Source organism: Ursus maritimus, unplaced genomic scaffold (genome assembly GCF_017311325.1).
Source record: "Ursus maritimus isolate PB19 unplaced genomic scaffold, ASM1731132v1 scaffold_3, whole genome shotgun sequence".
Lineage (NCBI taxonomy): Eukaryota > Metazoa > Chordata > Mammalia > Carnivora > Ursidae > Ursus > Ursus maritimus.
In genome coordinates, this window is record NW_024425563.1 from 6,046,805 (window position 1) to 6,071,801 (window position 24,997).

General features: G+C 49.9%; 2 protein-coding genes across 2 annotated transcripts in view; one reads left to right on the forward strand and one right to left on the reverse strand.

Annotated features, from left to right (window-relative positions):
• Positions 1–3,546: 3,546 nt before the first annotated feature.
• Positions 3,547–23,502, forward strand: GBX1 (gastrulation brain homeobox 1). Its single transcript, XM_008688650.2, has 2 exons — positions 3,547–4,075; positions 19,939–23,502. Exons 1-2 carry the CDS (start codon positions 3,547–3,549, stop codon positions 20,490–20,492), a joined length of 1,083 nt encoding a protein of 360 aa, XP_008686872.2. The 3' UTR covers positions 20,493–23,502.
• Positions 23,503–23,629: 127 nt separating this feature from the next.
• Positions 23,630–24,997, reverse strand: part of AGAP3 (ArfGAP with GTPase domain, ankyrin repeat and PH domain 3) — a 55,634-nt gene continuing 54,266 nt past the window's right edge. The window contains 2 exon segments of the mRNA XM_040643795.1: positions 23,630–24,352; positions 24,526–24,781. Coding sequence (XP_040499729.1) covers positions 24,146–24,352; positions 24,526–24,781 — 463 coding nt within the window. The 3' untranslated portion in view covers positions 23,630–24,145.

A 24,997-nucleotide genomic window follows, 5' to 3' on the forward strand; every position in this document is an offset into this window, starting at 1 on the left:
GTACAGATACTTTGGCTTTGACTTTAGAATACTTCGTTCTTGGTATCCTAGGTGCTGGTTTCCAAACCATGAAGGGGAGGCCAGATGGTGAGGTCCGATATAGGGACAAGCAGAGAGAGGGTAGATTCAAAATAAAATTCCTCTGTATGAGCCTTTACCCAACAGGTGGTATGGTGAGAGTGGGACAAGTTAGAGTAAGTGGACATTTAAAGAAGCGGAATACTGTTTTAGACGGTGAAAAAAGTGCTTGCCCTGGTCCTGATGGTGAAGTAGAGGAGAGCCACTGATCCAGGGGACCTCTATTCTTGACCACTGTGCTCTTTTTTGTCCATTTAGGACAGGAAGGAAAAGTATTTTGAAAGGCGTTTATTCATGTTCGCTTGATCCTTGCACTGGCTTTTGGCTAGGCAGAGTAGATATTAATCACTTTCTCTCACGGATGGAGTTAAGTCAGAGGGGCCAAGGTTACATGGCTCTGTGAGGGGTCAGAACGGGAACTTAACTCCAAGTGTTATTACTCCAGCCAGTGCTTTTCTCCCTTTAGCATTTGGCCTCAGTTCCACAGTCTACAAAAGGGCGCGGAAAGGGAATGGGCTGCTTCGGTTGCCACGTGTATGTGGCTTTTATCCTGGTTTGGCTAGTGAATGTCCAGGACTACGCAGAAGTCACACTTCATGACCTAGCATGGCAAGGGGACAGATCAAGGATATAAATGGATTACAAAATACAGTTTCTAACAAAGATGCAGCACACCAGGGCGATACAAAGTCCCTGGGGTTTCGCCTGCCTCGTTTCAGATTTGGTGGCCCACTGGGATTTGTTGGCAACAAGCTTTAAGGCTGTACCTGTGCCAGCCTGAGCAGAGGATCTCACTAAGTCTAGTTCTGGGCAATAAGTTCTTGGCTTGAGCTGGGTGACCTACATCTTCAAGATCAGAGGGTCTTTAACCTTGAGTCCTTGACAGTGCATGATCCATTCTGTCCGACCAGAGAGCGACGGGCTTATTAAAGTGGCCTTTTATGGGGGGTGGGTACTGGTGGGAGGGAGAAGCTTCAATATATACCCTTTTGAGCTTTTGGAATTTCTTACTATGTAATTTTATTACCTATACAAAAAATGAATGCAGTTCCTTTAAAAAATGTCTCTCCTTCATGCTTTATTTGATTGGTGCTGTTACTGCTCATACAGCTTTAATTTTAGTGACTGTAACCCAAAGTTCTCTCAATTTATCAAGTCAATAAGCCTCTGTTGTGTATCCAACACTGTAAAGCCATCAAACCAAGTACTGACCTCTCATTTTTAAAGTACAACACACTTTTGAAGTCTAGTCTTCCATACTGGTACCATGAAGCACTTGGTTAATTTAACAGAGGGTTCCGAAGAAGATCTTCAGGACAATGTACAAAGATTATCCTAGTACCCTAGCAGTGAGGCAGGGTTCCCCGACCTGAGATGAGGCACCTCTTCCTTCTCCATGGCGACATCGTCCCACCAGACTTGTCTCTAAGAGCTTTCATGAGTTTAATGTAGAACCCAAGATAGATCGGGACTGCATGGAAACCACACTCTTCTCCTTTTTACCTGTCTGACGAATTGTCAATCAAGCATAACCAAAGAAAGGTCCTTGCTAGGTGCCACCCTTTTCTGTAGCACCATGGGGGCAGTGTCTTTCAGGGTGCTGTTTTGTAATACGTCTGTCTGACATTAGTGCTGTTCACTAGGCCACCACGACACTCCTGGTTTGAACAAATGTCACTGAGATCCAGAGTTCCCTCCTGCCTGCTCTGTCTTGGCTCAGAAACACCGAGACAAAGCCATAGGTTTCCCTCCTCACCTGAGCCAAGTAACTTCCCCTGTCTGGACTGCATCTTCCTAAACTGGCCTGGCTTTGCTATTACTTTTAACTAGCTTGGCTCTCCCTGGCCCCACCTGAATAACAGTTTCCTAGTGACCAGGTGACTTTCATTTTAGCTAGGAAGGCTTGCTCTGGATCCTGAAACTCGGGTCATTCTCCTGTTGACTGTCTTAAAAAGGAAAGTCTTTTTTGCCCGTTGACCTGGGCCTCCTATCAAGCAAAAGTGCCCATGACTTTTGCCTCTAGACTGACAACCATACCGCTGGGAATAGGGGGTGGGGGTGGTAAAAGACGCTACCATTTCTGTGTTTGAGAATGGGGGAGGTGAACAGAGTCATCTGCAATTAGCGAATAATTAGCGCTGCTGACCCTTGGGGCTCATCAGCGCTCCTGGGGCCAGCCCCCAGCAATCAGCTAGGGCAGGTCGAGAGTGTCAGGCCCAGGAATGAATAGGGCTCATCAGCGGTGCTGGAACCGGGGAGCCAATCAGGGAAATTAATAGCAGAAGAGAGGGAGGGAGAGGGAGGGAGACAGAGATAGACAGACAGACAAGAGATACAGATATAGGTGAGAAATGAGAAAAAAAATAGAATAAGGCAACTGGGATAGGGAATGAGAAATAGGAATAATCAAATAGGGATAGGAAGGACGGCAGGAAAGGGAAGAGTGGAGGAAGGAAAAGCAAGTAAGGGATGGGAGGAAGATGGAGGGAAGGTGAGAGGAATGGTAAGTACTTGGCATAGTGTGGGCACTCGAGGAAATTACCCACAGAGGCTACAGTGAGGAACTGAGGTAGTCCGCGTCGGAGAAGGGAACGAGGAAGAAGGGGGAAGAGCCAATGTCAGGAGAAATGAGACCCGGGGAGAGGGGAATGGGCTCGGGAAGAAACTACCAAGGGGAAAAGGGCCCCGTACAAGGGCCCTGAGCTCCGGCGGCAGAGCGCGCCCCCTGCCGTTCCCGCCTCGTCGCCCGACGGGGCGCGGAGGTCCTGTCCAGCCCGCGTGGCCAGAGCTTGCCCTCAGGACTGCCGGGGAAGGGGCGTCGGGGGCGGGGAGGCACGCCGGGGACCGGCCCAGGGTCCGACGGAGGGCGGTGGCCCGGGGCCTGGGGCGTTGTGGTCCGGCAGCGCCGCCCGCCAGTCCCGGTGCGCCCTCCTCGCCTGGCGTCCCGCGCCACGTCCACGCCCGGGCAGGGTGGGCTGAGTGGGGGGCGGGTCGGGTGGAGGGAGGGGCACCGGCCCAGCAGCTGCCGCCGCCTTCTCGTCGGCCGCAAACTTTCACAAAGCGGCGTGTCCGGCCTCATCAATCTCCATTAATAATAGTTGGTTGGGCCGCGGGGGGCGGGCGGGGGTCCCGGGCCGGCCGGCCGGGCCGCTGGGAACGGGCTCTGCGGAGGGAGCGGAGCCGGGCGCGGCAGCGGCGGGCGGAGGGAGGAAGTGAAGCGTAATTTGAGGAAGATGGATGAGTCCGGAGGGCGACACCCCCAGCCCGCCCGCTCGCCCGCCCCCTCCCTCCTTATGAGAGAGAGGGAGCGCGGCGCCGGAGCCACACTGCGCCGAGCCCGCGCCCCGCCGCCACCTCGGCCGGGAGCCTGGGAGCGAGCCCTGCGTGTCCACGCGGGGCGCCCGAGCCGCGGGGCGCACCGCGGCGCCCAGAGGGCAGCGCCCCGGGGCGGCCGTAGCTCCGGGCACGATGCAGAGAGCTGGAGGCGGGGGTGCCCCCGGGGGCAGCAGCGGGGGCAGTGGTGGGGGCCCGGGCACTGCCTTCTCCATCGACTCCCTGATCGGGCCGCCGCCGCCTCGCTCCGGCCACTTGCTCTACACCGGCTATCCCATGTTCATGCCCTACCGGCCGCTAGTGCTGCCGCAGGCGCTGGCCCCTGCACCGCTGCCTGCTGGCCTCCCGCCTCTCGCCCCACTAGCCTCCTTTGCCGGCCGCCTTACCAACACCTTCTGTGCGGGACTGGGCCAGGCCGTGCCCTCGATGGTGGCGCTGACCACCGCGCTGCCCAGCTTCGCGGAGCCGCCCGACGCCTTCTACGGGCCCCAGGAGCTCGCCGCTGCCGCTGCCGCCACTGCCGCCCGAAACAACCCTGAGCCGGGCGGCCGACGCCCGGAGGGTGGGCTGGAAGCCGACGAGTTGCTGCCCACCCGGGAGAAAGTGGCAGAGCCCCCACCGCCCCCGCCTCCGCACTTCTCAGAGACTTTCCCAAGTCTGCCGGGTAAGTGCTGGGCCGACCGGGGCGCCGGGCGGGAGGCTCGTTCACTGGGAAATCCCAGACAGCAGCCTGCTCAGAATCTCAGCACCTGCCTGGAGCCCTGGAATCCCAGACCCCCAGATGTCGGGTTCTGCAGAACCACCTCCAATTCTGTTCCAAACACGGCACCTCTAGATCCCGGAACCGCTGCCCTGCTCTGTCTTCCAGAGTGCCTGAAGCCGCACCAAAGACTTCCCAGTACTCCTTTCCAAATTAGTACCTTTCCTCCCAGCATTCTAGTCCTCAAGCCTTGGCTCCCACTTCCCTGAGATTTTAAGAATCCCTTCATTTTTCTCCTCTGCATAGCATAGAGACGCTGCAAGTGTGGGATTCCTGGGGACACTTAGCAAGACCATAGGGTGAAGGTACACTGGGGCAGCTGTCAATTCAGAAAGGGGAAGGCAGTTCTGGCTCCTGAGAAGCTTGTATTGACCCCAAATAGGCTCTGTGAATGCAGGGGCAAAGGGAGGGTCTTAAAGCAGTGGTGACCACGGTGGTGACCTGTCTTTGCCTTAGTAGTAGAGATCACTTCTGAACTGGCGTATTTAGAGATCAGCCTTGAAGAACTGAGTAGGGGGCCTAAGGGAACATTAGCTAGCAGGGGGCCTAGCACCTGCTGTACCAGGACTGACCCGGAGGTCAAGATGGAGGCTAAAGGCTGGGCTGGGTTGGGCGTGGCACAAATGCCTGGAGTCAAGAATGTAGCTAAGATTCTGGAACCAGTGAGATTCAGCCAAGAGATAATTCAGGGGAAGATGCTCTCTCAATAGAGGCAGGGTGTATTAAACCGAACCCTGTTCAGAATCAAGCTACCCGGAGCCCTCCTGACCTCCCTAATCGATCCTCAACCCCTAGGTGCCAGAAAAGCTTTCCCGTACCCAGGGGCAGACCCAGGTGTGGTGAGATCCAGAGCTTACACAATTTAGTGGACTCTGTTTAAGAAAAACAGGCTGCGTGCAAGTGTGGGGTTCCTGAAGCTTAAACTTCTTTAGCACCAGGATAAATCCACCTCTGCTTAACCATTCGTCACATCAGCTTAGCAGGTAACAGTGACCCAGGGAGGCCTGGGGGCTGACTCTAGGAGAGGCAAGGAGGAGATCCAAGAGTCCTTTTGTCCTTTGCCAGGAGAAGACAGTTCCCGGTGATATGTTTCTGGGCCCTTCCTTGAAATTGTCCGAAGGTCTAACCACTTTCAGACCCCAAGTGCTGCTACAGGGCCTGTCTTCCTCCCCTTTTCCCCTTCAGCCCTGGGCATTTTGGCTTTGAGGATTCTGCTGTTGTTTTCGTACCTGGTTGGGCCAGGGGGATCCAGTGGCTAAAGTCTGAGCAGCATCTCCTAAGGAGGATCAAAAGGAAATGACAGAGCAGCAACTGGAAAGTGGGAGGAAACGTCCACAAGAGGAGAGGGCCCGGAGCGGAGGGGAGGAGGAGCAGCTGGCAGGATGGGCGGAAGAACGGATCAGTAGGATTTTCAGAATAATAGTCCTAAGGCAGAAAAGAGCAAGGCAGACCATCAGAGGGATGGCTTGGGGGCAATAGGAGCTGGAGGAGCAAGCAGACACCTGAGGAAGAGACGAGCTGAGGGGGAGCAGAAAGGGAGACATGCTAGGGGAGGAGCTGGGGAGGAATATGCCTAAACCATGGGAGAACTTGTCCTACTCTTTCATGTTCCCCTCAGTTGTTTCTTTTGACCCATTTGTAGAATGAAGGCTCTTTTCTGAAGCAGGTAGAATATTGGCTGTAAAATCAGATAGTGTAGGGGGGTGTAAGCAGAGGAAAAGAACAGAAGAGAAATACTGAGGAAAGAAGAATAGAGGAAAGGAAGGGCCAACAAGTGCGCACTATCCCCAGATTATCCAAAGGGAAAATATGAGGGAGAAGAGGTCTGCCTACTGGAAGAGAGAGGTATGAAGGATTTCTAGCCTGGGCTAGAGGAAGAGGGAACAGCATCTCTGGATCAGAAATGGTGTGTGAAAGAGTTCTGTTTTGAGAGGCTTGGGAAGGAGCTAAATAAATGTCCTGGTGGGAAACAGGGAAGTGTCAACACTAGGAGTGATTTTTTTAAAAGGTTTTTTTTTTTTAATACTGGGAGTGATAGTAAACTGGAATTTATATAGAGAGAATAATGAAGGAAAGATCATCATCTAAGGAAGATATTGGAAGCAATCAAAAGACACTTGTTCTTGGAGTAAAGACAAGAATGATGGGAAGGAGAGCTTACAGAGGGAGGATGCTGAGAGACGGTAGAGCAAAGGTAATGGCTCGTACTGGGAAGAGGTACACGTAAAGGGTTTGTCGTGGGGCTTGGGGGGCAGGGCAGGAAGGAGAGATTTCAGAAGAAACAAACAAGGAGGATAGAGACTGGGAGATCTATCTGCGACCCCCACTTCGTACCATTCTCAGTACAGACTCTCCTGAGTCTTCCTCACCACACCACTCACGCCCACCTGCCCAGGCTTCATTTTTCTTCTCCTGAAGTAGTTGAGAAAAGAAAAAGAAATTCCAGAAATGTTAGACATAAAATCGGTTTGGGGAGTGATGACACATGGCCTGTGCTGAAAATGGTGGGAAAACGAATACTCTATTTTGGAAATTGTATTAGAGTATTTAGCGTGAAATGAGAGTTTTTGCTTGAATAATGGGATTGAAACCTCAACATTAGAAGAGTTTGGAGAAAGAATGCTATCTTTAAAATGACAGAGGAGGAATTACTGTTCTAGTGTGAATGGGTGACATTGGTCTGAAATTATTAATTTATATTTGTTTAATGTTTTACAGTTACTAACGCTGTTAAATGAAATTATAGTGAAGATAGGCCAATCTGGAGAATGATGAATGAAGTTCTTTTTTGTTGGGAATTACTTTTTTTTTTTTTTTGAAAATTTGCTTCGAGTTAACATAGACACCACCTGACTACAACTGATGCTGGAGAAAACAACTTGATTCTGACTCAGCTGCAGGGGCAGAAGCTATATTATCAGGCAAAAAGAAATACCACGTACAGAAATAATGGGTAGAAGAGGTACTGAGAATGTTAGATTGAAAATAATTCTGGGTTTAGAATGTGGGGAACAGTGAGGATAATTGGGGAAGGTGTCTTAGTAGAAGTGATAAAAGAGGAGAGAATTTTGAATTCATAGAGAAGATTTAAAAGTATGAATCAGCAGAAGACCCCAGAGTAGTGCTGTCTAGCAAGCCATTTATGTAATTAGAATATTATTAGCCATCTTAAAAAGGTGGAAATAAATAGGTGAAATTAATTTTAATAATATATTTTATTTAAATCATTATGTCCAATACTATTTTAGCATTACTCAATATAAAAAAACTTGAGATCTTTTATATCTTCCTTCCGTATTATCTTTGAAATCCAGTGTATATTTTATACGTTCAGCACATCTCAGTTCAGATTAGCCACGTTTCAAAGGGTCAGTGGCCTCACGTGGGCAGTGGTGACTTGAATTCATCCACATGACAGATCTAGAGAGTCGTAAGAGCAGAGTCACGTGAGAGTGATGGGGAAAAGGAGCTTTGAATTGGGGTGATAGCGAAGTCTTCGATGTATTAGAAGAATGGGGAAAAGACAGCCGTAAAGTCTAAACGAGAGAAGGGAAAGAGAATTCTGCCGTGAGTGAGTGGGGCAGTGGCGACCCTGCGTTGTGTGAAGGTGCCTGTGAACTCTGCCTGGAGTGATCCGAGCTGACTTGAAGATGTGCACATTTCAGCACCGATGGGTAAGGATGTCCCGTGTGCTGGGGGGCGTGATGGAAAGAGCTGTCCATCTGGAGAAATGCAGAAGAAAACTTTAAGCTGGGGGTGCTTAGGGCAATGATTCAGGGAGGAAGGAGTTGGATTGCTTGAAAACAAAGACGTAAGAAGTGAAGGATGGTAGACAATCCAAATATAATTGTTGGATGGATGATAAAAATTTAGCGAGAGATTGACGTGAAAGATAATGCCAGTATTGAGCATGGTGAAGAAAACATTTGAAAAGAAAACATTGAGATGATATAGGAAAGAGAATGTGATGGAATGAACCCGGGAGATGGCAGTGTAGTAAACATTATTTTGTTTCATTATTTTTATTTTATTTTTATTTACTTATTTGTCAGAGAAAGAGGGAGACAGCACAAGCAGGGGGAGCAGCAGGCAGAGGGAGAAGCAGCCTCCCCGCTGAGCAAGGAGCCCAATGCTGGACTGGATCCCAGGACCCTGGGATCATGACCTGAGCCACCCAGGTGTCCCTAGTGAACATTATTTTTAAAAACTAAAAAGAAAAAAAAACCTAATTTTTTAAAACAATTTTATCTTAGAGTGAGCAGGGGGAGGGGCAGAGGGAGAGGGAGAGAATCTCAAGCAAATTCCCACTGAGCACAGAGCCCGACATGGGGCTCGATCCCAGGACCCTGAGATCATAATCTGAAACCAAGAGTTGGATGCTTAACTGACTGAGTCACACAGGCGCCCCAAAATTTGCTAATTTCTGAACAGAGATTGGCAGTAATGATGGAAATCATGCAAGGAGACTTGGGAAACTTCCTAGGAGCATGATATTTGAGGGCTGATTGCTATAAGCTAAGCACTCAATTATAGCGGGAGAACATTTTAGATGACCATCGATTAATTTTTGAATAGGTACCCATTATGACCGTCAAGATGTATTTACTGATGAGAGAAAAACAGGAAATAATAATGTGGCACAGAATCAGAGACTTCTGTTGTTAGAAACAGGAGGGGAATTTTACTTGGAAGTGATGGAGACCCGTGTTTTCCTAGAAATGTTGAGGAAAAGCACACAGTGGGAGTGTTTGCTCCATTGGCATTTATAGAAAGGCACATGTTGCTTTAACTTAATGTGATTGAAAGAACATTTATCGAGGAGTCGAGGAGTCGTGACACACGGGCTGAGGTGCCAGCTTTGTCACTTAGCTGCGAAACCTTGGCAAATTGCTTCCTTCAATTCAGGGAACGTTTACTGAGTGTCTGTTACGGACTTAGCATATTCAAGACACTATGGGAGACTCAAAGTCTTACAACTTCTCTAGGCTTCAGTGTCCTCATCTGTAACATAAAGGTTTTGATTCAGATTATTTTTAATATTTGCGTCAATTCCATAAAATAAAAGCTTGTTTTTCTAGCTTCGATGTTTAAAGTAGGGTTCTAACATGGATTTCATGGACCTCTTATAAAAGGATCTGTTCATTATGAGTGGGGGAAAATTATATCTTTATTTTTATGAACTTCTAACTAAAATTTGGCATTTTCTTCAGTTATGAGTGTAGGCCAGAAACCATAGTAGTTTCAGCAGTAACAGATTTGTGTCACCAACAGAAATCATAGATATTTTCTTATAAATTTATAGACTTTGGAGGCATCTTGTTTAATGAATTAACAAAGAAACATGATTATAACACAAATTCATTTTTAAATATCTGAAAACTGCAATTTTATATAGTTGCCTTCTAATGTAATCCTGTACATTTTATGTTATATACCCTAACCGCATTATTCTGAGAAGGTGTTGTATCAGACTGCCAAGGAGTTCATGGCACAAAAAAGGTTAAGAACCCCTAGTTGATGGGGCGCCTGGGTGGCACAGCGGTTAAGCGTCTGCCTTCGGCTCAGGGCATGATCCCGGCGATCTGGGATCGAGCCCCACATCAGGCTCTTCCGCTATGAGCCTGCTTCTTCCTCTCCCACTCCCCCTGCTTGTGTTCCCTCTCTCGCTGGCTGTCTCTATCTCTGTCAAATAAATAAATAAAATCTTTAAAAAAAAAAAAAAGAACCCCTAGTTGAGAGACAGAAATCCCAGAAATGGTAAGAAAATTATATCTGAAGCATCGGAATGGGATACTGAGGTACCTTATACCACAGTGAAGGTAACACTTGGGAGGGTTGAATAGAGAAGGGAGATCTCTACAGTGGCAAATGGAAATGTGGAGATAAATATTTAGATGATTAGGGGGATAATTCTTATACTTAGAGTGCTGGGCATAACTAGTCTATACTGGGAGTAATGGGAGCAAGGCAGTAATTGAAATAATGAGGGGAATATTTTAATTGGAAAGGAGGAACATGGCATGATGAACAAAGTGCTTTGCAACGAGAGTAATGTTACGATGGGAAGCTATAGGCAGGAATTTGCCTCGGAAGTAATCAGGAAAGAAGGATCTTTGCCTTAAAGCTGGGAATGAGGAAGTAGAAATGAGAGCATGGTGGAGCGGATGGACAAAAAGAGGGAAACTTAAATAGGAACGATGACAAGGAAAGAGTTTGGTGGGAGAGAATTTTTATCTAGAGGGAGCAGGAAAAAAAGCCCCATGCTGTGGGGTAAGAGAGAAGCCCTGGTTCCAAACCAGTGTAAAGGACAGAGCTCTCGATGCCAGTGGTGGTGCCCCTGGCTACACTCGTCATGACGGCGAGCAAAGCGGTCTGGGTTGGCAGCAGCGGGGAAGAGTTTTTCAATACGGGAGAAATACGGGAGCAAAGTGTCAGCGTCACGTGGAAGAAATACTGGTGTGCTAACTGGGAGAAACAACTTAGGGGGACGAGATGCTTGAATTTGGTGTGATAGGACGGCAACTCCCACAAGGTGAATGAAGTTGTCATAGGAAGTGGTTGTGAAGCAGTGTCTTCATTCCCTTCCCACTGTGGATGGGAAAGCAGTGACCTTCAAGTGGCGAACTGAGAATCTGTGTTAGAAGCAACGGGCTGCAGGGACTCCCAGAGACTAGGATGCGAAAACTGAGGATGGGAGAAACAGAAAGATACTTCTGAACTAGGGGTAATGGGAGATGGATTTCTTGACTGGATTGAGGAAATGGTGTTACAATGGAAGTCTGTATTGGGAGCAATGGGAAGAGAAGGGAGGAAGAGGAAATTATCCTAAGAGCGAAGGTAAGAAGCGCTTTGGGCTGGAGTGAGTGACAGCTATTCTCCGCGATGGGCACACACGGGGAGTACGGGATTGAGGGATGCTGGCCACACCTCTCTGTAGCTTAACTTCCTCATCAGTACCATTAGCGGTTTGGTTTAGATGATCTCCAGTCACTTCCAGCTCTACGATTCAGTTTTATCTGTAAGGATACCTCTATTAATGAATTGTTTCCTTTAAAAAAAAAGCATCCTGAGCAAAGGGATTGGGGGAAATTCTCTACTTCCCAGTGCTGAATTGTCGTGGCAGCCAAAGAGGAGGTGGGCTGGGATATGTGTATCTTGAGGCGAAATCAGGTCTGGGCTTCAGGACAGAAAAGGCTTCGTCATCTGGGATCGGGGAGGGGTGACTTGAGCTATGGCTGTGTACATTTGTCATATTAAATGAGAGAAACATTTCATGAAGGTGAGCGATCGTACTGAGGCCAAAAAGATTGGGGATCAATTGTGCCTGATGCCCTGGTGGGGAAGGAAGCCGTGCCCATCAGGGAGTGAGAAAAGGAAAAGTTGTGGAATCAGTCCCTGGCCTTCTCTATTATTTCTTCATCTGGTACGGTATTTGTGACAGGGGACATGGGAATTCAGTGTTCACAAAAGAGATGGGGTGCGGCGCGGAGGAACGAGCATGGGCTTTGGATACAGATCTTGACGCTACTCTTTTTTTGTGAGAGAAATATCAACAGCAAAACCCTAACGTCTGCAGTCACAGCTTGCTCACAAGCAGAATAGGGCAACAATACTTAGCTCACGGAGTTAAGGATTAAGTGAGAAGGTGCTTGTCAAGCATCCTAAAGTAATCAGTGTGCAAGAAATTCCTGGTATTGTCCTTGTACTGGAAATGGATGGGGAGCGTGCCTGGGAATTAAGTTGGGGAAGACTTCTTTATTAAGAACTGGCTAGGATAGGTGACACTCTGTATGACAAGGAGAGATACCTCTGGGAGTAATGATAGAAATAGCACTGTATTCTGCGAGGTGTTTCTGGGGGGAAGGCCAGAAGAGAACCAGTGTATGCGTCTCGTAAGAGCAGATTTCACGTTTTTTCTTTGGCTCTTTCTCCCTCCTTTGGTTTCTCTGTCTCGCATTTCAACATTCTCTGTGGATCCCAAGACTACCGAAGCCCTTCTGTGTCCCACTGGGGCCTGTTCTTCTTTTCTTTACATTGTATATATAAAAAAACACCTCTCCTTTCTTTGCCACAATTCCTATTCTCTCATATATCTGATCTCAGCTTGATGTTAGGAGCAAAGCTACTGGATTAAAATAATTCATACTCAGATGGATTAAGGAGATTTTTAAAAAAGATTTATTTATTGATTTGAGAGAGAGAGTGGGATGTGGGGGTAAGGGAGAAGGGGAGAAGCAGACTCCCCACTGAGCGTGGAGCCCTATGAGGGGCTGGATTTTTTTTTTTTTTAAGATTTTATTCACTTGACATGTAGAGAGATAGAGAGAGAGCACAGGCAGGGGGAGCCGCAGGCAAAGGGAGAAGCAGGCTCCCCACCGAGCCAGGAGCCAGATGTGGGGCTTGATCCCAGGACCCTGGGATCATGACCTGAGCCAAAGGCAGATGCCCAATTGACTGAACCACTCAGGTGCCCCAACGTGGCTGGATCTTATGACCCCGAGATCATAACTTGAGCCGAAGTCAAGAATCAGGTGCTTAACCGACTGAGCCACCCAGGTGCTCCAAGGAGATTTTTTAAAAATCCAAGTGAATTTCAAGCTGGTGGAATATTAGGTGGTGGTATTATGAATACTTTCAGGTAACGTGGAGACATTATTTGGGATGGGCGAGCTGTGGGAGTGAGGTGGAGAGGCTCACTTCCCCTGGAGCCATGTGATCATTGTCACTTCCAGTTACAGCATTGGATGTAGAACTCTTTGGTTTGCAAGTGACAGTACCTCAACTCCAGTTTAAGCTAAAATGGGCATTTATTGATTCACGTGACTCTAAGTACAGGAGGTGCGTGGATCCAGAAATGCAAGCCGTATTGCTAGATCTTTCTTTCCTTTCAACCCGGCTCCTCTCTCTTCCTTTGCCTCGTTCTCTCCTTAAGAGAAGTAAGGAAGGGCACAAACATAAGCAGCTCTAATTTTTTATGATCCCAGGTTGAGACCCCAGTGGATTCTAGCATACACAAAATTCTAGGGTGACTGATTAACTAGCTTGAGTCCAGTCTCCAGGGAGATGGGCGAGATGGGATGTTAGGATTGGTCAGATGCAGGTCACGTGCCTACGTTGTCATGAAGGTGGGGAAGTGTGATGGACAGTCCCACTGTCCTGGGTGGTTGATGAGAAGCAGTGCCCAAAGGAAGGGGGTGTTGTTAGTGGACAAAAGGAGGAAGGGATGCTGGGCAGACAAAGCAAACCCCGAACAGACGTCTACCTCGAGCAGAAAGAGGGCAGGGATGTATCTTAGCTCCTTTCAGTATCGGGGAGGAAAGCCTTCTCTCCGGCTGGAGAAGTGGCCCTGGGGTGATGGAAGGGACACCGGGAGAGGAGCTCTGAAGAGAGCTCTGTAATGAGGAAGGTGGAGAGAGATGAAGACGGTAGAAAAGTGTCTATTCCTCGGTGACGCTGATTCCTGCACGGGAAAGACTGCACTTGGCGGGGGGGATGACACATTTGTAAACTAGAAGCTAGAAAAAAAAAAAGGATATTAAACCAAAACTGTTTCCAGAGTTTGGCAATGGTATTTTTAAAACGAGAAAATGCATTTCTAAATAAAAGGAACGCTGACTGGTAAGATTACATCATACAAACCAATAATGACAGAAAAAAAAATTGATCTGATAGGAATTTTGTCTTGGGGAAATGACAGGACAAACAGCCTATTCAAGGTAAATTTGGTGGGTGGGGCCTCTCCTACGGTAATTTTAAGAGCCTTCTCTGAGTGTCTAAGGGGAGGTATTAATGATCAGGCTGGGGCTCTGGAGTGATCAGTGAAAGGGATGGGGTCTGGACTGAAACTGGGTAGCAAGGTTATTTATCTGATGAGGCATCTGGGCATTTTCTTGGAGCGGGAGGGGAAAGGATAGAAGGAGCATTGGTTGGAGATTTCAGAGACCAAGTTTCTAGACATTAATCTATCTCTAGCTGTGTGACTTAGGAGAATCATTTAATCTTTCGGAAACTCAGTTTTTTCACCTGAGATAAGGTTACCAACCTTCCATTAGTACTACTAATAGGTCTACTCGATTTCAGTGAGTTGCTTCAAGGTAAATAATAAGTGTGAAAATGTTTTGGAATGTCGAAGGTAACAAGGGTGCCCTTGGCAACGGTAGTGCTGCTCCGTCATGAGGGGAGCTCTGAGTGGTGGGGAAATTGCCCTGAACCTGTCATGAAGGTCGGAGGGGTTCTGGATTGCAATGGTGTAGAGAAAATTCCCATGTCAATTTGCAGTAAGGAATGCTGAAGGGTCACAGGAAGAGTGGAGAGAGAGAACGTGAAAATGAATGTTCCTTATTGCACCTGAAGTTATAGGGAGGAGGAGTAGCGTGAAATTAACGGGGGCGAGTGAAACACAAATGGAAAGTGAGCTAATTGCTGTAAATGATGGGAGAAACTACTGTCTCCGGAAAGAACAGAGAAATAATTCTGTCCTGGGCATCATCTAGAGTGGTGGTAAATGTACCTCTTTTTGAGGGATGACCTGGGTTTCTTTCCACCTTTTGACCTCACCCATTTTTTTTTAAAGATTTTACTTACTTATTTGACAGAGAGAGCACAAGCGGGGGGTGGGGGGAGCAGCAGAGGGAGGAGGAGAAGCAGACTCCCTGCTAAGCAAGGAGCCCGATGCGGGACTCAGTCCCAGTGTGCTGGGATCATGACCCGAGCCGAAGGCAGACTTCTAACCAACTGATCACCCAGGTGCCCCCCACTCAATTGTTTCTGTATTCAGGAAGCTGAGTAGTTGACCCAGGATGATCAGAAGGAGACTGACTGTCCTGACAGTAGTTGGGGGAGTGTGAGGAAGAGAAGTCAGAACTGAGTGTAATGGGGGAGAGACTTCTCTTCAGCGAATAATAAAGGCTGTTGATTTTATAGAAGCTAAAACAGAAGAGGGTGGATGAGGGGCAGCAGAGGCGCTCTGTCTGGGGGTCTAAAGCGGTTTTCCACTTTCCATAGCTGGGGGTCTAAAGTGGTTTTCCACTTTCCAGCACCACAACTCAGGCCCACCATTCTTGGCGACCACAGCTGTGGACTCCCCCTCGAGATAGTGCAAATCTGGTGCTATTTATCTGTTCTCCTGGAGAATACCGACCATGGATTCTTTGGCCCTTGATCTCTTCCCTCCCTGACCAGATCCATTCACAAGATGGGCTTTTCTATATCTCTGGTCTGCTTCCCTTCCTCTTGGAATCAAGACCCCATGCAAGTATGTCCCCGGAGCCTGAGTACTGCTCTCTGGAGGTGGGAAGAATGCCCCTGGTATGGGCTTGACAAATAATCACGGTTCAAACCTTGTGATTTCTGGTTCTTAAGATAATAGCATCCACTACGAGAATTCACAAGAACTCTAGATGTTTCCTAATAACCGGTCTGCCCTATAGTCATTCCCCCTGGATAGACACCACACTTCTTTCAGACTTAGACTTACACGTAAGGAACAAGCTGAAAACTCAATATACTCTTATATTACCAATAATCTCATTTTCGTATACAACAGAACCTTTCTATCTGTTTGGCCTACCTATGGACATAGTCAAATTGTTTCCAATTTAAACATTTTCCTTTTGCTAAAATTATTCTCATTAGAATCGTTTCTCATGTAAAATTTTTTGGAGAAGCCTCATTTTATGGATCAAGGTTTTGGGTTTTGTTTTTTTCTCATATCAACCAATTATAGCATCTGCAATTAGTCATTTACTTCTATGGACATTATATCTACCAAGTCCAATTATTCACGTAGCTTGCGCTTAGTTTTTAGCTAACCCATAAGAAAATAGTAAGCCACTTCAGGATCCTATGTTGTTAAGAACCGGGCTGCTCTGTGGCCTATCCGAGTCCACTGAATCGCTTTCCTTCACTCTGGGTATGGACTGCACCTTCAAGTGCCCGTCTTGGTGGAGCAAAGAGCGTGTGGCAGGGTGAAGATGTTTTGCTTTGCTCCAACTGCAGCAGTGTTTTGGAGGAAGAAAGGTAGGGGGTATGATTTTCTTTTTTCTTTTTTCTATCCCTTCTCTAAGCTTTCCAGCCCCTTCAGCTTCTCTGACTCATCATTTCATTCTCTGGCCACTATGTCTGCCCCACTTGTCTCCTGTCCCAGTCCTCTTTCTGCCTGCTTTGGCCCTTTCTTTCCCACATCGCAGTGTCACTCACTGCCCCAGACCCTGTCCTTTGAGAGCGGAGCTGTATTTCCCCCTCCTGGCTGCTTTCTCGTATTGCCCCACCCCCACCTCCTTCCAAGAGTTGCCGATCAGGGGCCTCAAAGTCAGGATTATAAAGGCTCAGAGAGAAACTCTTGCCCTGCCGTTCAGCATCCCACCGGGATCAAGTAACCAAGAGAGGTTGTGAACCTGTGCCCCTTGTACGGCTTTCAAAGCAGCACTGAGGGAGGTCTGCTTACGTGGGCTTGATTTTATGGAATCTGTCTGAAGACAGAGGGAGGGATGATATGATCTCGGGAGGGCCCTGCCAGATCAAGGAACCTGGGAGCCTCCCCTCAATCATCATCAGTTTAGATTTATTGGACACCCCCTGGGCGCTTGTAACTGTGCTAAATGATTTCATCCTTCAAGCCCTGAAATCCAGCGTCTGCCTTTTTACCAGCTGTTTAGAATATTGTAATATTGGGCTGAGTTTTTACAAGCTTTCATTATGCTTTTTGTTATTATGTACTACAAACCAGGTTTTAAAATTGAAAGAGGATTTAGTAAGGATGTGAAGGATTTTCCCTTATTTCTTTGAGCATAAGATTCTATAGATCCCCACTGCAGACGGTTTCTCTCCAGCTAATGTGAGATCAGAAGGCATACTGAGAAGTGGGTAGGATAATACTCATGGAGAGAATGTCTTCTGGGCACTGGATGGGGTCGGGCTGCGGGGAATATCTTAGGAGAGGCTTGGGAAAGGAAGAACAGAGGTGGAGACGGGGGGAGGGGGAGAAAGTGCTTGGGAATAGTTTTTTATTTAGTCAACAAGTATTTATTGAGTGCCTACTCTGTGCAGATAATTTTCTAGATGCTGAAGATACAGCAGTGAAAAGGTATATTACAAATCCCTACCTTCATGAAGCTTATATTCTAATAGGAAAAGACAGCCAATAAAATAAATGAATAAAGTTGGTGACATGTATTATAGAAACAAAGCAGAAACCGAAGATAGGAGTACTGAAAGTTTTCATTTTAAAAAGACGTACCAAGGGAACGTCTCCTTGGTAAAGGACCCGAAGGAGACAGGAAATGAGCGAGTGCAAAAATCTAGGTAGAGAGTATAGTATTCTGAACAGAGGAATCATCTGGGGGATGGGCCATGGGGTAGGCAGGGGAGGGGAGGGGAGGACAGGAGCAGGGAAACCAGTTTGGAGAACAGGTTGATGAACCAGGCAGATACGATGCTGACTGGGACTTGTCGCATGCAGGGGACGCGGTGTGAAGGGCGGGCTCTGGGAGTGGACACGGGTTGAGAGAGGAACAAGGCTTGATTTGAACAAAAAGAAGGACGGAATTACCACTAACCGAGCTGGGAAGGCCATGGGTACAGACAGCGGAGAGCTCGTTTGGGAGGGAGGTCAGGAGTTCTGTTTGGGACGTGTTAGGTCTGAGTTCTGTGGAAATGGAAAACAGTGTGGGGAGGAGCCGTTAATGAAGAAGAGAACCCAGGATGTGACTCTTGCAGAAAACAACATGGATTTGGCCAGAATGAGGTCTGGGAGGAAGCGTGGGACATATGGCAAGGAGCAACCTCTGTAGATGGACCAAGGGACAGACGGATGGACGGATGGATGTGAGGCTGGTGCTCGAGAAGCCCGGGAAGCTGCTAGAGGGAACAGAGAGTGCTCACTGAGGAAAAGCAATGAGTAGGAGTAACATAGGTAGGCTGGGTGAGCCCACACGAGCGTGCGCCACGTGGAGTTTGAAATTAGATAAAGAATGAAGCCCTAAAGGAAGAAAGGGCAGGGGCTGGGGATAAAAATCCCCTCGAGGTGTGAGAGGCTGCGTGTGATGGAGGTGGGTGATCTGGACGTGGGCCGAGAAGTCTGGCCTCTAAGGAAGGTGTAAACATGGCTCTCCAGGTGCAGCTTGATCGCATCAGGGAAGGGAAGGGAACTCCGGGGATGGGCAAGGTACTGGGCTGGTCCTGGAGACCCCGGAGACGCTCCTTCTGGAGCACAGGCAGGCGGGGAGGGTGCTGGAAGGTGTTCAGTCACACACCCTGCTTCTCTTATAAAGCATTTATCTGTTCCCTGAAGTTCTTTTACTTCGGGTCATGGTCTCAACCTCAGAGTTTATGAGCGTCTGTGGGATGTGTGGTGGTTACAGACAGATGCACTTCCGCCCTTATGAAACCCCAACCCCTTTACCCGTGAGCTCGGTGTTAAAGAGCTGACTAGTTAGTGTCCAGGTTACCCACTTCTTGTTCTCTTTCCTATTGGTTGGTTTTCTTCTTTTTGTTTCGCTGTGTATTGGCCCTTTGGGCAGAAAACAAAGCAGTTTTACAACTCAACTACTGAAAACATTTGCTGTTATTTGCCGTTCTGACAAAACTGTCCTTGGGTGGGATTAAAACCAACGATTGAATTAACTATTAGAGTTGCGTATGGATTTAAGACACTTGATCTGGCTATAATTATAAATAATCAGGCGTCTACCAAATGAGTCAAAATTCCCCCTTTTACCATTTTCCTCTCTACATCTTCCCTTGTTGCACTTCTTTCTCCTCTCCCACATTCCCTCCAGTTCCTCCCGCTGACGTCAAGCTCAGGGTCTCAGGATTCGGGACCTGAGCAGAAAGCAGCTGTTTGTGCCGCTCTGGCGTCCTTGGTGGGGAAGGATGATGTCATTTCACAGTTGAGGAGGAGGGCAGGGACTGAAAGGGGCCTGGGAGAGCTGAGCAACGGGAAGCAGCTCTGGCCACAGACAAGGGGGCCTGTAGCAGGGAGGGCTCCCCCTTCTGGGCTGGCCGCGCTGGTCGAGGAGAACTAGAAGTGGGGGTAAGGACACCTCCCAAATCCCTTGATAACATTTCTTGGGCCCAGGTTTGGGGTGGGGGGTTTGATGAGGATGGGGAATAGATGACTTCCGTTTCCATCTGGAAATGAGATTCTAAGATTCTAGATCCAGGGAAGAAGGGAAGTGGGGAGACAGAGCAGAGCTCAACCCCGGGGCAGGTGAGGATCCCTAGGAGAGTAACAGGCTGGCATGTGATCGCCCCATCTACCCCACAGAAGCGCTTCCTCCCCCACGCCGCCTCCTACCTAGAGCAACGGAAAGGCTCCCGAGCCGGCGCCACACTGCTTCACTCTGGGCCCTGTGCCGTCTGGATTTGGAGGGGTGGCAAATGAGTGAAAAGCCCTTGGCCTGGGTTTGGAGAAAGCTGGGAAGGCAGTGGGTAGGGAGACTGAGGTGAGGCGGCAGCGGTGGTGAAGTTGAGGGGCCCTGGTCCTGGGAATGGCGTTCCTTTGATGTATACTTATTGCCCCCCCCCCCACTGTAGTGAAATCTGTGCTGGTTAATACCTTTCTTTCCATCTCTTTGTCTTCCCTGAACCTCTTCCCCACCCCCTATCCTGGATGTGCTGTCTCGTCTCCTCCCCATCTCATCCCTTCCTTGTCTCTGTCTCCCTGCTGCCATTCTGTCCGCACCTGGCCACGGCTCCGCGTGCCTCCTCCAACCTGCCTGCCTCTTCCTCGCCTGCTCCTTCCGTCCGTTGGTTCTCACTCCCCACAGCAGAGGGGAAAGTGTACAGCTCAGATGAGGAGAAGCTGGAGGCACCAGCAGGAGACCCAGCAGGCAGCGAACAGGAGGAAGAGGGCTCAGGCGGTGACAGCGAAGACGACGGTTTCCTGGACAGTTCTGCAGGGGGCCCCGGGGCTCTCCTGGGACCTAAACCGAAGCTAAAGGGAAGCCTGGGGACTGGAGCGGAGGAGGGGGCACCGGTGGCAGCGGGAGTCACAGCTCCTGGGGGCAAAAGCCGACGGCGCCGTACAGCATTTACCAGTGAGCAGCTTTTGGAGTTGGAGAAGGAGTTTCATTGCAAGAAATACCTGAGCTTGACAGAGCGCTCCCAGATCGCCCACGCCCTCAAGCTCAGTGAGGTGCAGGTCAAGATCTGGTTTCAGAATCGGCGGGCCAAGTGGAAGCGTATCAAAGCTGGCAATGTGAGCAGCCGTTCTGGGGAGCCCGTAAGAAACCCCAAGATCGTCGTACCCATACCTGTGCATGTCAACAGGTTTGCCGTACGGAGCCAGCACCAACAGATGGAGCAGGGGGCCCGGCCCTGAAGGGGCTCCCAAGGACCTCGGAAGCAACAGGATCTGTTTCCGTGCCCGCTCTGAGACTGGGTCAGGGTTCTGTGGACCAGAGGGGCTACCCCGGTGATCCTGCCTGGGGAGGGGGCTCAGGCGGCAACCAACGTCCGTGCTAGGGGTGCTCTCCTGGCAACCTGGGACATGGGCACTGGGCCCTGAGCCCATTCCAGAGACCCTCTGGCTGGGGGCTTCAGGGTTCAAGGGGCTTGGGTTCTCGATGCTGAGGAGCTGTGGGGATTGAGGTGGACTCCTGGGGGGGGTTTTCTAACATGCCTAGGGGCCTGAAAGGTTCCCAGCTAATGCCCTGGAATTACTTCTCACAGTGGCGGGAAGAATCCAGGATGAAGCCTAGTCAAGCTGATCACAGCTCCTTATTTATTTTCTGTAAAGTTTGTATATATGGAGCTATCTGCCTCTGTCCATCTGAGCCCGAGACTGAGGAAGCTGTGTGTTCCCTCCATCTTCAGCCAGAGTTCAGTTCTACCTTCCTGCCTTGTGGTGGGGGCTGTCTCGCCTGTCTGTAGGACAAGGGCATACAAAGAAACAGAATGAAACTGTCACTAGCCTCCTTAGAACCCCTCAGCACGAGCTTCTTCCCCCGTGTAAGCCACCTCCACTTCCCATCCGGGCGCCGCCCACTGTCTACACCTCTAGACCTCATGTCCCGGCACATTTCTTTTCTCTCTCCCCATTAAACAAGGCAAGCTTCTTCACCTCTGCTTTCTTCTCTTCGGGAGAGTTGGCAGACTTCAGAAGAGATTTGCTCCCTTTTGTGTTATATGGGGAAACGCAGTACTTGACCCTAGGTTAGCTGCGGTATGTCCACGCCCCAACTCGGTAGAGGTTACCAGTCCTGTCCGTGACTGGGGCAGTTTGGGGGCTCACCCTTATCACCAATCCTTTTCTGTGCAGAGGACGCAGCAGCAGAATCCATCTCTGGCCCCCTTTGGTATTCCAGATGGGAGGGCCTGGAATAAGACTCCTTTCCAGTTCTGTTCTCACTGCATTAACTGTGGGGTCTCCTTCTCCCCATCGTCTGGTTCACACAGCCTGGGATACCAGATCCTCTTCGGTTGTAAAATGAGATTGGTGGAGAGGGCCCACTGCAAAGTGTATGGGGCAGGAGTGAACGTGCGATGTTCTGGACGGCTGTGTGCTGTGGGAGGAGCCGCAGAGACGGGGACTGGGAGCTCTGGGGTTGGGATTCTACGATCAAGTGAAGGAATGGCCTTAGTGGACAAAGCAAACATGAGGGTACGAGGCTACCGTGAGTGGAAACAAGACAGACTGAAGTTATTTGCCATTTCCCCCACCTTCACAGAAGGGCTCCTCTCCTGCACCAGCTGTGGAGCGGGGCCGCGGACACTGGGCAAAGAGGTTATTACAGATGCCAGCTGCGGTTGGGAGCATGGTAAGCGGGGAAGAAACATGAGCTGCGTGGAGTCGGGAGGAGAGCCAGGGTAGAGAACAGAGCCACTGAGAAGAACCGGCAGGGCTCTGAGTGGGGCAAGGAGACGCGGGAGGTTAAGGTCAAGGAGGGAAACACAAGCTCAAATACCTGGCCAGTCTCCTAACGGTCCTTAGAAAACTGCTGTTCCCGCTTTCTGGAATGGCGTGCCAGCCACTATTTACTCAAACATCTGCTGCGTGCCTCGTACAAGGAGACAGGCCTTCTGTGGCAGGCCCTTCCTGCTGGCTGGTTTTGGCCACCAAACAGAAAGGACTGGTTATTCACCAGTGTCACAGTCCCCAGCCAGGATGCATGGGTCCAGGGCAGGTCTTCTCTAGTCGGCTACAGTTCAGCAAGGCTTGAAAATTAGGCTAAAAAAATGTAGCCCAGACTCGCCCCACTCCGGATTTAGATTAAGGTGGTCTTTGCCACATAAGGAACCTATGGGGTTAGATTCTTTTTAGGAGAGAAGTCAGGCAGTGGTTGAAGATCACAGGAGCTATTGTCACTTCGGCTGTTGGGAATTCATGTCTACCGGTCTAGGCCTAGAGCAGATGCTCTCTGGCTCTGTGCCCAAGCCGGGGGGGGGGGGCACAGAGAACCAAGGTTCTGATTTACTGTTTTCCTCTGCATTGACCTATGAAGGCTCCTAAACCACACCAGGCAGTATCCAGCCACGGGCGCAGCTGGTTTTCCTTAGGGAAAATAAAGGACGTGATTATTGCTAGTAATTTCTGAGCCCAGGAACCCATTCGTATACAGACCCAAGGCGGTGTTTTGGTTCTACTCTTCTCTTTGGTTAAGGCTCTGTTGGCCTTGCAAAGGGGCGTGGGCCACGAACAGTGCAGTCCGGTTTCCTCTCTGAAGAGCACTTGCTTCTTGCTTGGTTATCTACCTGCACCCAGGCAGGTGCCCACAGGGAGGGCCAGCCCGCCACACCCGCCTCGTTAAGTGTGGCAGAAAACAAGGGCCACCAGCAAAGTGGTTGTAGGAATGGGAAAATAGGCTCCTTGGAGAGCAGAACCTTAACTCGGCAAGTTCTCATCCTTCAAGAAAGGTATAGAGGGGTTTCCCTCAGGTTTTTCTAGGATCAGGGATAGTCAAAGGGAAAAACAGGAGCTCAGGATTCTCCCCCCAGCTTGGTAAGATGGTGGGAATCCAGGTGGCTGTTCTGCCATCGGTGACCTACCTCCTTCCCTTCCCCCAAAAGCAAAGCCTAGACAGGCGTCCCGAGAGAAGTGCTGTCCTAATAATGTCTAACCACTTACCCTTGTGGTATCCTCAGAATTCTGGTCCTGTGCCTTGAGTCTCTCCCTGTCCGTCTGGCTGTGAGAGCTAGTTCCCAGACTCTTAGGAAGGGGGATGATACGTCTGTCCCCTCTTTGGGTGAGCTGTGGCTGGCACCAGGTGTGGCAAGAGGCGACTGGACACCAGCCGGAGGGCAGTGATGGAGGGCCGGGGCGGGGGGCGGTGAGAGGAGGGGAAGGCAGCACAGAGATTCCAGTGGGAAGCACAGAACTCCGAACCTCCTCCAGGGCTCAGGGCCAGTGCTACTGACAAGCTCAAGGAAGTCCCAGAGCACAGACAGGAGGAGACGGCAGCAAAGTAGGGCTAAAGGGTATTTCTGGAAGGGCAGAGATAGAAAAGGGGAGAACAAGGCCACACGCAGTCTGGTTTACTGGCTCATCACACACACACCAGATATGTACACAAACATAAATAGTCCAATGTACAAATTTACACGGGACTCACAGATCACCTCCTCGTCTCTTTCCTCCAGCACCCCCCAGCCTGTGCCCTATCCGTCCAGGCTCCATTTTAGGACGAAGGCTTGCAGGGGGCTGGCAGTAGAAGGTAGGAAACTGGAGGAGGGAGAGGTCCTGCTCCCCTCTCCTCACAGGTACCTCCAAAGGGTCCTGTCCCTTTTCAGTGGCACCCTAGGGCAGAGGGCTAGAATAGCTCCACTCCCTCTCTGCTGCAAATCCCAGAGGTCTCCTCTGGTCCCTCTGTCTCTGCCATTTAACTCTTCTCTTATTTGACTCTTCATTTCCTCTCCTTCTTCCTTTTTGCACATCCCTGCTTCTCAGTCTCTGTGTCTGGCTCCCCCCAGTGCCTGTAGGGAGGAGGGGCCCCAGGCCACGGAGTCCTTCTGGCCCCTCTGCCCTCTTCGCGGGCCTTATAGAAGGCTAGGACTCCGGTGCAGCTCAGCAGAGGTGTTGGTGCCATTGGCAGGCTCTCTGTTGGGGGTAGGTGCTAAGCCACAGCCCTCTCCGGGGCAGCCGTGCTGGATCAAGATGTCTGCGCACTCCTGGCTGCCGGCCCGACGAGCGTAGGCCAGTGGAGTCAGGCCCCGGGCGTCCCGGCTCCTCACATCCACCCCATACTGCAGAAGAAAGCACATTTTCACAGTTGGCATGACGTGGCAAGAATGGTAGGGGTTCTTGGGGAAAAAAGGAGAGGTGGCTTTCAAAGGGCCAGAGCAAAAAGGAGATTGGATAGGTCAGGGGAGCGCTCGAGGGTGGGACTGGAAAGGCCAGGAGGGAGCCCACGACTCACCCAGATAAGCAGTTGTGTGAAGACGACATTGGCCATGGCACTGGAGAGATGGAGAGCCGTCCGCCCGTCGCCATCCCCGTAAGTCTCGTTCACCTCCTCCTTGGACCCATGTGCCAGAAGCATCACCAGCAGCCGCAGGTCGTCCTCCACCACGGCCCGGAGCAGCTGCTGGCCCAGCGGCACGTCCGAGCTCGGCAGCGGGGCCAGGAAGAGTTTCTGTTCGTACTTGGCCCGTATCCAGCGCTCCTTCTCCTCTCTGCAACCACAGGTCCATCAAGGCATGAGCCAAGGAAGGGCCCGAGCCAACGGGCAGGGGCCGGGGAGGGTGGTCAGGGAATGACACAAACACCCCAAAGGGGAATAGGAAGAAACAGAGAAAGTGTAGGACAGAGCAGTGATGAGAAGAGCCTAAGAAATGGACGGCGTACAGCGGGTAACGCAAAGGGGGTGGAAGAAGCTGAAAGGAAAGAAA